The sequence below is a fragment of the Liolophura sinensis genome, chromosome 9 (assembly GCF_032854445.1).
Source record: "Liolophura sinensis isolate JHLJ2023 chromosome 9, CUHK_Ljap_v2, whole genome shotgun sequence".
NCBI classification, from domain to species: domain Eukaryota; kingdom Metazoa; phylum Mollusca; class Polyplacophora; order Chitonida; family Chitonidae; genus Liolophura; species Liolophura sinensis.
The window spans coordinates 11,440,249-11,452,976 of NC_088303.1; the positions used below are offsets into that span (position 1 = coordinate 11,440,249).

Below are 12,728 nucleotides of genomic sequence, written 5' to 3' on the forward strand. Positions count from 1 at the left end.
ATTTTGATCCAGTTTGCACCAGATCATCCTTTGGACGCATACTATGTCAAAAAATGTCCCACAGATGCTCAGCTGGGTTCAAATCCGACCTGCATGGCGGCCACGGAGTTTGTATGGCCTATTTTTAGTAATAGCCATTGGTCTGTGCCGTCGAGCCTTTACATCGGTCGAGTAGTAAGTTCTGTCGCCTTGAGGCAACTCCTGACCCTCATCGAAGAAAGTCTTCTGAGGTTATCTCAATGGATCCTCAGCATTGGGACACTGGTAAAGAAGAAACCGTCCTACAAGTCTCAGCCCACAGCCATGCCCGATTTTCACGATTAGAGGACACCCTTGTTCTTGTTTACCTTGTGCGGTTTTTGACGTCATTAAGTTTGGCATGTTTCTGTACCAACGAGAGGTCCTCACGGTTAGGTGTTACTCTTGGTCTTTGGTGCATTTTATGGTCTTTGACGTCATTAATTCGGGCATTTTTCTGTACCAGAGGCCCTCACGGGTAGGTGTTACTCTTGGGCTTTGATACCTTGTACGTTCTTTGATGCGTTAATTCGTGCATGTTTCTGTACCAGCCAAAGGTCCTCATGGTTAGGTGTTACTCTTAGTCTTTAATACCTCGTACGGTCTTTGAGGTCATTATTTTGACCATGTTTCTTTATCAGCCAAAGGTCCTCACAGTTACGTGTTACTCTTGGTCTTTGGTACTTTATATGGTCTTTGACGTCATTACTTTCAGCATGTTTCTCTACCAAAGAAAGATCCTCATGGTTACGTGTTAGTCTGGGTCTTTGGTACCTTGTGCGGTCTTTGACTTCTGGACGTAGCTTGTACAAGAGATGTCACCGTGGTGATACTCAAACTTTAGCACAATACATCTGCATGACATTCCAGCATTGCCCATTATTCTCCATTTTTCAGTAGTGGACAACTTTTTCTTTTCTTGTATATACGACAAGGACCTGCGGAAGGATGCCTGTATCATTAGGTTAATCAGCTTTACCTTTTACTCTGACCAAAGATCTATACACTTCTAGTTTTACTGGCGCTTAACATTTTTTGCTGTACAAAACTTCTTGAAATGTCTAGTTTTGTTAAATATCCTGGGGCAATACTGATTTAAGTGTTAAAAAGTCAAAGAAGTTGACCATAATTTATATTGATAGATTTGTTGTATCATTTAACACTCGTGATATCTTTCCAAATTAACTCATAAGGATAAACAAAAATAAACAAGAATATGTATCAAATATAATAGTTTTGAAAGTCGAATTGGTATCAGGTTGTTTGCACAGCCTGGTTCTGTCCATTTTTGGTCTCCCAGCTTTGTGTCTGGTCGCTGTAATAAGTAGAATATTATTGAATTGTTAGTAGAACGTCACTGAAATGAATACACACCTAACAGAATCAGGCATTTGTGGCAAAGTGTATTTCCTTAGTACATTGTCTCATTCGACCATTAACAGAAGATAACATGCATCTGTTCATCAAGTAAGTTTCAAAAAAAGGTTGTAATATAATTCTTCAGGTACGTGTTATGTCAGATTGTTTTAACGCAAAACCTGTCTGGGGCATGAGGTTTATTATTCATACTGTACCAAAACTAGATATTAAATACCAGTATTATTTGTTGCCATCTTGTATATTTAAATGCAGAGCCTTCCACATTTTTACACCTTTTGCATTATATTTACATAGTAACATAAGTGAGGACTATTTAATCCCACTGCGTCAAGTTAAGAATCTGGTGTTTTTGTTGTAGCTTTTTTTTCTTCAGAATTTTGCATGTCAAGAGGCAGCGTATCCGATATTCACATATAACTCTCTATAGTTCAAGAGGTCTCCTGGACAACTTTTATCGAGTTACAAGGTAAAACATTTTTAATATGTTTTTGTAAATGTGTACTGTGTTAAGCCCTTTATGAATCCGCTGTGTCGGTCCATATATTTGTTAGACATATTGCATAGTTTATCTCACATGAAGAGTATATGCTTTGTCCAATATCAGTACTTTATTCAGAACTGAAGAAATTACCATTAGACTTATTGTACTAAGCCGTATTATTCGAAATAATATTATGGTATGTTAATTAAGGAAGGGAATGCAAATTTTTGAATTGCAAGCTATGCACGGTGACAACGTTGAGTACCATTGATGAATAAGTGCGTTTCAAGTTGACCTAAAATATTAGCCTGAAGATAGAAACACATCTCTTCTGTGTGGAGAAAAACCTGTGACATGTCTCCGGTGTAAGCGAAGGTGCCTTCTTCTGGACAAAGAAAATGTCTCTTGCTTTCTGGAAATACTTCGTGTTCACTTCTGATGATACTTACAAGTTCCCTGAATTTTTAAGTTTCATGTCTTTGTCGTAGAATGTGTTCGGAAAAAAATATCAATGCATGGACAATGCATTTTTTGCAGCTGAAATTTGTCTGAATCTTGGAGCTCACAGGATGCATATTCATAAATATAATCCCAGATTATGAACGCCCTTGTACATAGAGATATTGCAATTGTAAATTAACTGGCTCCCGTGTATGTGAAGAATACGCTTGAATATGACTCTTATACCTCCATATTACAAATCTATTTTACCCCCTATGATATTGGTTGATGCGGGTCTAGTTAATGCACGTGTATGCAAGATCATTATCTTACGGTAACGAAAATAAATTGGATGTATGTGTTCTTGCAATATGTCAATGGTTAATCTAGGAATAAAGAGACGTGTAGGCCTGTAAGGCACAATGTACACACACGAACAAGATAATATCGCTGAGAAATAAATAGTGGCTGCTCGTATTGCTGAATCGTCCTACCGTAACTTTACTTCAGCGAAACATGTCGGTACATAAAGCGACTTGCATACATCTATGTACAGTGAGACTGTACATAGTGCATTTGTACTAACAGTGTTGATATCATCTGTTGAAATGGAAGTGCCAGTTCGAGTGCAGCGTATTGTGTTCGGGGAGTTGTGGACGGATATTTGCATGGACAGATTATTTTATGTGGTGAGACGAACTAGGGTCTAGCCTGCTTTGTACATTGCATTTCTCTGTACTTGATACGGCATATGGACAATATGTATATAATTCATGAAAAGACAATAGTTTTTTTTTCTTCTGTATAAACTGTATTCAGAGACAGGATGTGCACGAGTATCTTTTGGTATTTTGGTATATAATTGGCAGCACATTTATAAGCATATCGCAAGAACCTTAGATGGGTGGGTCATATTATTAGTCTATAGATAAATATTCGATGTGATATATAGGCCTAACCTGTATTAACAGAATCTCGACTTTCGCAGGTAGATCTAAAAAATAATTACTGCTGTTTTAAAAAGAAACAGTAGCTGTTCATAAACACGATAACTATTATAGAAGGTTGGCCCTGTAGGTATATAGAGATGTGGGGGGCATTGGGTATTTGAATTATGTGAGCAAGCATATATATAGCCTTTTAAGTAGATCTACATATCATGGACTGAAATAGAAATGCATTTGTTCTTTTCATGTATACTTGTACGTATTACAGAAAGAAGTGAATCATGCTTTTGAATATGGTGACTATTTTATATTGATGTGGCATACCCTGTTAACATTAATTAATGGGCAGATGCATTGTGTATATATATATATATATATATATATATATATATATATATATATATATATATATATATATACTTGAGGAAAAAGTTGCGAGGACCACATTAATATTATCTAATACATACGAAAAATACATAATTCAAAACTGTCGTTTTGTCATTTATCTGGATAATAATACTAATAATAGGAAACTGCCACCAAACAGTGAATACAATGCCTTACAGGTTGGGATCTATCACTGTTAACTTAAAAGAATAAAAAGCTTCTCCATACAAGTAGTAAATACATCCGGTTTCCTTGGTAGTCATGGTTTCGCGGAATCTGATGTACTTCACTGTTTCTTTGGAGACGCCGCTACCAGCAGGTTCGTTAATCCAAATACTGCTACGTCTTCGTTGTACAACTCAACAGTTTATAGGAGAATGTGTACTATATCACAAAACACTCCCAAATGTTTCAGGTTCAACAATAAAGCAAGAGTTTATTAAAATAATTTAAACTTCGTCAGGTCGATTGTATGTGTCATGAGAAGTCTTACGTTATTTCATTGCTCCAATCTACTATGTATTTCCTTTATGTTGTGCTGTATTCAGTATCGCCAGTCCATTTGCACTAAAACATCTGGTGCGGGGTATCCAGTACCGCCAATCCATGAACACTAAACCGTGCTGCGCGGTTCTTAGTACCGCCAGTCCATGCCCCCCGGAGGGGGCGGACGCATTAACATTCATTCGACTGATATTTGCTGTAGCCTATACAGACCATTATCTCAATTTCGTACCAGTTTACTAAATAATATATAGGCCTATTTAGACGTGTTATGTGAACCGTTCCATACTGTTCCCAGTGAAAGACGACTTTTTTTTACAGAATTACCGCTCTTGAATCGTACCGCGCAGGCAGCAGTAGCCATTTCCGTCTGGTGGAAAAGACAGATGCCGCAGTTTTGACTTGTACTGCCGCAGTTTTACTTGTACTGAAACCCATGACAATAAATACTATATATTCAGGGACAGTCTGTTTTCAACCCCACCTAAACTGAACTTGAGTTGTTTTGGGGGGTTTTTTTGTTTTGTTTTGTTTTTTTTTTTGTTTTTTTTTTTAATGTGAAAATGAATGTGTACACACCGGCCAAATCTGCATTCGAAACATTTCGAAATCACTCAGCTTCCCACTCCGGCAATCTAATATCCTGGAGCTTCCGGGGCCTAGGCGGCCTCTGGACCCTCGTCTAATAGACTGTGATAGTCGTTCCGCTCTTGTCAAATCTGCACCTCCCCTACCGATAGAAACGCTCGTCAAAATAGTGGATTTCTTCTGTCCAAAGCGATAACACAAGGGAATTTACGACTTCAGATAAGTAAAATCTGGAGTTGTAGAAACTAGGATACATTTCCTGACTTAACTGATTTTGTGGTTCCGACTTCATAACTGGCGGTAAATGAAGTTCACTCATAACATGTCGGACATCGATCGATTGCGATGTATATATGCATCTTAACAAATTTCTGTACCCTAAACGACAGCGAATTACAACTTTATATCAGCTCTAAATATACCTCAATATATTTAGCAACAAGGTCTAAAAGCATTTTTCATAAAGAGTAAGTAGTTTTGTAGAAACTTACGTCAAAGCTCTGCAAGGGTCAAGAAACCTGTACAACAGCAAAGACATTAGCGAGGCTCACGAGTGGTGGACTCACACGCGACCGAATAATTGGCATATTTTGGGCATAGACGCTCTAATGAAATAAGTTTAAAAAATATAGGTATGATATACATGGCGTTTTCACGGCCGGAACTATGTGTATAGGTTAAGGACATTTTCACAAGACTTCCTAAGTCTATTTACTTGTACAAATAGCATTGTCCAAGTTATGCCACCGTAAAGAGATTTCGGGGAAAGTTACGAAAAACTGACATGAAGCTTTATGAAAGTAGGCCGAAGTCTTTCGGATACATCGGTTAAATCACAGATCCTTAAAATTGCGCAGTTGTATGGAATAAAACATGATTTCATATTTGGTCCTCTGAAAGTGTGCAGATTTGGGACATTACAGGCTCGAACTTAACAGGGTTTTACTTGAAGATGATTCCTTAGGAGCCGATATTTCCATTCAAAGACCTCATTACTCGATACGCGACAACTGGGTACGATTACTTATATTTTTGAATGCAGAATCGACACCGACTGACATGACAGTGGAGACAGGGTTTCCTCTGCGACCAGACGGTTATTTGGTGTCCTGTGGTGTTTTTTTTTTTTTTTTTTTCACGTTGAAATTCAGCCTGCATGTCTACAATTCAGTCAGTAAGCTTGGCATGCGTGATATCTTAATAAATCTGTCACTGACGATGTTTATAATGGATCACGTTATCTTTGTTATTTGGTACCACCGGAAAAGCTAGACTGTCACGCGTTTTATTCGAGTAAGGTTGGCTTGTCTGTGATGGAACAGAAATCTTTATTCGGTTGATTACAAGTAGAACGACAGCTCAGAATGTGAAAGGATAACTAACAACTGGATGCTAATCCACCATACACGCGTCAGGGAATGATTAAGAAGTTTGAAATTCGGTGCGTCAGAACCAAAGACAGTACATCTGGCAAAAATTTCAATTATCTGTGCGTGGTGAGTTTTTTCGAACAGATATTTTTTCTACATGTCAAAATGTTCGTAGAAATGGTGAAAATGGGACACATTCGCGGAAGAAATAGGCCTTAAATTCGCATGAGAAATTGTTGTTTCTCTTTTTGTTAGCGAGAAAGTATAGGGGATTCAGTGTTACATACAAAAGTCAAGAAAAGAAGGCAACACATCCCACAAAAACGTGATCATCTTGCAGTACACATAGCTGTTGTGTAGCTGTATGATGTTTAGAAAAGGTCTAAAAATCGTCACCTGAGGCAATGAGTTACTGGTGTTGAAACAAGGCTTATGAAGCTTAACAATATATATTAGAAAACGTGTTCTAACTGCATTTTCCTGGAAAAAAATATAGACATACAACATATAAATGTGTAGAGCTTGGTTTGTCACGTGTCACTAACGAAAGGCCATTTTCTATTGCTTGCATGAATGTCCCCTCCAGCTATACATGTATCAAACAGCCCATACACTTTCATCGTCTGTCCAGCTGACACAAACAATGATCTAATCTAAACATTCTGCTAATCAGATCTAGATTTGGTGCCGACAACAATCTGCTCACCTCCCTTACTTCAGTTTGAAGGTCTGCAAATCTACAACTCATGATAACAGACTTGCGCCGGCTGTAGTTCAGCTTCCGGCGCCACAGCCTCTGCAGGAAGGATGGTTTACTTTTGGTTAGCGGCTAAAATGTTTATTTTCGGCATGTGGCTTTAGTTTTAGTTTGTTGGAGGGAAGTTCACATTCGGTTTGTGGCGGGGGTGTTTACTTTTTGTTTGTGGCGGAGGTGTTTACCGTTGGTAAGTGGGGTAGATGTTGGCTTTTGGTTTGTTGCGGAGGGGCTTTCCTTTGCTTTGTGGCAGAGATGTTTGCTTTTGGTTTGTGACGGAAATGTTTACGTTCAGTTTGTGGCGGAGATGTTTTCTTTTGGTTTGTGGCAAAGATGTTTATTTTTGGTTTGTGGCGGAAATGTTTACCTTTGCTTTGTGGCGGAGATGTTCACTTCGGTTTGTGGCAAAAATGTTTACTTTTGGTTTGTGGCAAAAATGTTTACTTTTTGATTTGTGGCGGGGATGTTCACTTTGGTTTGTGGCGGAGATGTTTACTTTGGTTTGTGGCGGGGATTTGTATTTTTGGTTTGTGGCGAAAATATTTACTTTTGGTTTGTGAAAGAGATGTTTACTTTTGGTTTGTGGCAGAGGTGTTTGCTTTTGATTTGTGGCAGAAATGTTTACTTTTGATTTGCGGCCTGTGTGTTTACTTTTGGTTTGTGGCAGTGATGTTTACTTTCGATTAGCGACATTGTTGTTTACTTTCGGTTCGTGGCCTGGATGTTTACTTCCGGTTTTTGACAAGGATGTTTTATTTTCATTTTGTGACTTTCGTCTTTACTCTAAGCTTGTGGCATGGATATTTGCTTTGGTTTGCGATGTAGATGCTTGTCTACTTCTGGTTTGCAACATGAATGTTTACTATTGGTTTATGTCAAGGATGTTTACTTTCGGTTTGTGGAATTAGTTTTAGTTTGTGGTAGAGATGTTTATTTCGATTTGTGGTGCTGATATTTACTTTCGATTAGCGACACGGATGTTTACTTCGGTTTGTGGCAGTGATGTTTACTTTCTGTTTGTAGCACGGACGATTTTCCACGATTCGTGCACACTGATCAGGAGGCTGGAAAAGCTGCACTTCTTGGGTCCAGAATTGAGCGCTGTTGCATTGAATTAAAACATGATTCGAAGTTTTTAAAGTGTTCAAGTGGAGGTATTAATGTATCTGTAAGGACATGTCTGAAAATCGAATTGTCCCGTGTCTGTGTTGTGTTCCTTATCGTTCTTATATATGTCCGGATGGACGTGTTAAACCGTTGCGTTGTGACGCAAGTTCAAGTTCTTCGGCAACTGACTGTGAAGTTACTGTGTTTCAGATGGAAGATGAGAAAATTAATGCAGATGTTCAGTCTGATGCCGTTTAAATTTGAGTTTTATATGTAATCTTTAAGCAAACTGTTTTTACATTTAACTTAGAGTTTTAATATACTCATATTCTATACAGGTGTTAACATAAATGTGTGATGAGTTTGCAGCAGTTTGGCTCTTCGCCGAACTTCAAAAATAATAACTCGTACAATGAGTATGTGACAGGGCAATACATTAGTTACTGATCTTGAGACTGATGATTGAATTGGAACGATTGCTTTTAAATTTGCTGAGAATGTTCCTATTGTGAAGTAATTAAGCTAAGTACTATGCGTTCATATTTCCTACGGTTTCCTACTGGACCTCCAAAGCCTGCACAGCCAATGTCCACGGCTCTAACAACTGAACTAAACGGAAATTCCCACTAAGCAAGTATAAACACTGACATAGCCCTTCTATGACACAAGTAAGCTTGATAGTGTATGTGGAGTGGTTCGAAGGGAAAAGTACCTTTCTTAAATTCCTTAGCGCTAGACATGGTGTTACCGACCGAGTGACATCATGTAATTGTTGACCTGAAGATCTTCTGACACGACGTTTGCCAACAGTCAATTTTCTCCATAGGCAGTAAATAGAATATTACGTTCGAGGTTTTGTAAAGGATTTACAAAGTAAAACTTCGTTGTAAAAGTTTTGTTTGATCAACATTGATGCCATGTCAGACTATGAAAAGCTTTGAGATTGCATGAGACGTTCGAACTTATTTGTGGAAGTCCCGTATAGGTGAAACGTCAATTGCGGTTAAAATGGCCTTTGACTGCGCATAGACAATGGGGTTAGTGAGCTAAAGACATGGTGCACCTTTTGATAAACGATGATCGCAGCTTGAAAATTCATGTGGCTTGATGAAAGGCCGTTACCAGTGGTTCAATTCTGGTTTGACGAACGGCCGCACCCAGCGGTTCAACTCTGGTTTGACGAGCGGCCGAACCCAGCGGTTCAGCTCTGGTTTGATGCACGGCTGCACTCAACTAGTCGTTCAACTCTGGTTTGACGAAAGGCCGCACCCAGCGGTTCAACTCTGGTTTGACGAACGGCCGCAACCAGCGGTTCAACTCTGGTTTGACGAACGGCCGAACCCAGCGGTTCAGCTCTGGTTTGATGCACGGCTGCACTCAACTAGTCGTTCAACTCTGGTCTGAAGAACGACCGCACTGAGTGCCTCAGCAATCTCGCAATGGGTTAGATCTAATGCGTGTGACGATTTCAGTGAACATCACAAGTTATTGCTACTATGATGGGTGTGGCTGAGACGCGTAATTTTGACTAACAAAAGCCACTAGGAGATACGTGATGATGTGATGTAGCGTGAGCCATGTAACGTGATAATGTGATATGACGTGGGAAATGTGACGTGATGTTCTGAACATTGTTCTCCTGGGCCGAGTTGTTCGAAAGTTAATTAGCTATTATCTGTATTAAGGCATAATTTAAATTCTAAATTTTAGCCAAACTCAGCAGCCAGTGCAGTTGTCTAAAGTCAGAGTATAACAGCTGCAGATATAGTTCATGTTTAATATACTGTTTCGCAATTGATTTGTGGGTTCAATACAAACTTGAAACTTATTAAAAGTTAAACCTGGTATTAAGTCTTAAAACTCTTTTGAATAACGGAGTCAAGAACCCTCGCCTATAATTGACTGGGATAGTCGTTCCGCTTACCTATGTACAATCCCACCATCTCTCCACCTCCCTGCTGTCAAGCCTGATTACTGTGGTCAGTGCATAATAAACGTTGTTCATTTTATCCGCATGCCCTATTAAAGTAAATATTTCACAACTCACACAGCGCGTATCGGGATCTCAACAGAAAGCAAGTATACACGTGCAAAGTATGGAAGCGATCCAAAAACTAAAGTTGTGCCAAAATGTGCAGTATAGGCTTTCTTCATCTCAACTTTGAAGATGGATATAGATGATGACACTCTGACAACGGAGGCTCCCAGATGTTACAATCTGTTGAAACCGGTCTTGTGACTTAGCTATGGAAAAGTAAGTATGTTTAACAACTCGGCCACCTCCTTCAATTTTACTCGATATACTGCGACAGACATTTTAGCGAGTGCTGCGTTAGAACGCACGACTTTAAGTCACTAAGCTGTTATTGAGGCCGCCATCAAATAAATGAGAACTTCCTGAGTATAAATAAACCTTATGGAGGCTGAAAAGATGTTTAACCCTGTCCATCCCGTGAACACAGGGAGCTCCTTTACATTACCTGGCTGTTGATATATTCCTATACATATATCTCTTGATATTCATTGCAGGGAACTATTTTGACGACCTATAATGCGATGTGACAGATACCAGTCGGAATAGTAGCATGTTGTCGTAGCTTCCCCTTATCTCCCAGAAATGTCTGTTCAGGAATCGAACATATTATGGTAACATTGTTCATATTGTGCGCATGTAGCAACTTCTAATGAGTACTATTCTCTGTAGTTAGGCGGGACATTGTGTCTGTGGCGGGCGAGCAGAGCGGCGAACAGCGGTATCTACCTCAACGGTGTATTAACGCGATGTAAAAAGAACAGCTTCAGTGAAACAGGATATTCGAGCTTGAAACTGTCAGCCAGTGATGTGTCATTAGACGGTATGGTATTGATTATAAGGAAGAGTTCAGCTGTCTCTCACTCACGCCCGCCCATCAATCCAATCGCAGGTAGTCTACCTCCCACCATGCAGCCGACCGCACAGGTATAACGGATCATAGGGTTGCATGACATAAAAACTTCCTCACTGCCTCCACTTCGTGCTGTAGGTCCCAGAGTTCGAGCAGGTTCCGTCACACAAAACTTCAGTGTAAGATCAAAAGTGAAGTTCATTCGATCAGTATCTTTCTTCATGCTACCACGAGCGGACACGACAGCTAGCCACTGCCAATAACAGATGTGCACCAGAGAATAGCGAGACCTTCATTCTCTCTCACTGCTACAGCATTTTCACGAGACGGTCGAGTGGGGTTTAACAAATCTAGGTGTACCTGACGGCATGAAGCTGATTCAACAACCTTTTGTGACTTTGGTAAACGCTTTTCTGTAGCGTTTTCCTCAACTTGAAAAGAAAAAATAACATCGGTTAGGGGATCTTCACTGGAATATTTTCTTCTGTTTACTGAAAAGTGCTTTTGGTTTCGGTGTCAAGTTTCACAAAACTTCGTAATTCTGACATCATGGATATAGAAACGAATGGGAAATTGCCCGGGGGATCAAATATTTTTATGACTCGCAGTTCGGAAATGCAGGACATGGATGATTTATCTACGGTCCAGGAAACCCTGGAGGTTGGTCACTGGGGGAACCTAATTCCCCTGAAGTACGGACGATGTAGTGATGACCACGGAGTCGGCCATGCCAAGTACTCACAGATGATCAAACTAATAGCTGTCGCAATGCTACCTGTGATTATTCTGACCGTCCAAAACGCGATCACCTTGTCAGAGACATCAACAAAGGTGGAAGGAACCGCTGTAATCAGAGAAAACATTCTATTTAGCATCGAGACGGCCAGTGTCGTACACACAGCGCAACTGGAGAGGGGAAACACGGCCTTATACGTGGGCTCTAATGGAGACCCCAGCGTGTACAGCAAACTGAAACAGAAGTACAACGACACAGACGCGTCCATCGCTTCCCTGACAAGGTGGCCGGAACTGAGGGATTCTCCCGAATATTTCATTACGAGAGAGACTTTCCACGACCGTATCAAGGCCTTCAGAGCTTCCCTAGATCTTTCCAATACTACTGTGAAGGATGTGATTGACTTCTACTCGACGGACATCGCAGTTATCATCAGCTGGGTAGTAGACAGTATACAATTTTCCAGAAACAGTGATCTTTGGCCGACGCTTGTCAGTTACCACATGCTCATTTTGAGTAAGGAACAGGCAGGAATTGAAAGGGCCCTTGGCAGTACATTTTATGCTCAAGGTTAGTACCTTTTTAGATTGTTGTACAGGTACATAAATAAATAAATAAATAAATAAATAAATATTATTATTACACTTGTAAATAGGCTTCTTTTATAAGAGATCCAGTATGGTCGGAAATGCAAGTCATTTGTAAATCTAATGTAAGGCAGCCTAGATCAAGACATAACTGAAGTTTATCCTTTGAGAAATCTTGGACTTTGTACTTTTGTAGGCGTTGGCAAGATTAGCTATCACTCAGAGAGCCCTAAATTGTGAATAGTTATTCAAGTAATACTCACTTGCTTCTGACGCCCTTGTATCATTCTGTCACTAACATTTCAATGTTAGCAACCTTTATTTTGTGGATACTAGTAAAACGCTAAACGGTTCCCGTAAAGTGAGGTGAAATCTGTTTTGTTGAGTTTTTGTTGAGCAATTCATCATAACGTGGAACAAGAACACTGTAACTAAGCTGACGATACACTTGTCATTTCTTGTTTCTTTATTGTCATAATTCAGTTAGGGAGTTCCATAATACGGCAAAGACGAGAGCTATGTATATCCCCAGTCTATTATACG

General features: G+C 39.7%; 1 protein-coding gene across 2 annotated transcripts in view; it reads left to right on the forward strand.

Annotated features, from left to right (window-relative positions):
- Positions 1–1,783: 1,783 nt before the first annotated feature.
- LOC135475273 (speract receptor-like) overlaps positions 1,784–12,728 on the forward strand; it is a 59,796-nt gene continuing 48,851 nt past the window's right edge. The window contains exon 1 of one of the 2 annotated variants that reach the window (XM_064755109.1): positions 1,784–1,864. Coding sequence is in view for 1 of the 2 variants with exons in the window: in XM_064755108.1 (XP_064611178.1) it covers positions 12,102–12,168 (67 nt within the window). In the remaining variant the exon portion in view is untranslated. Of the gene's footprint in view, positions 1,865–11,963; positions 12,169–12,728 lie in introns of those variants that run through there. The other variant, XM_064755108.1, reaches the window with a different exon arrangement.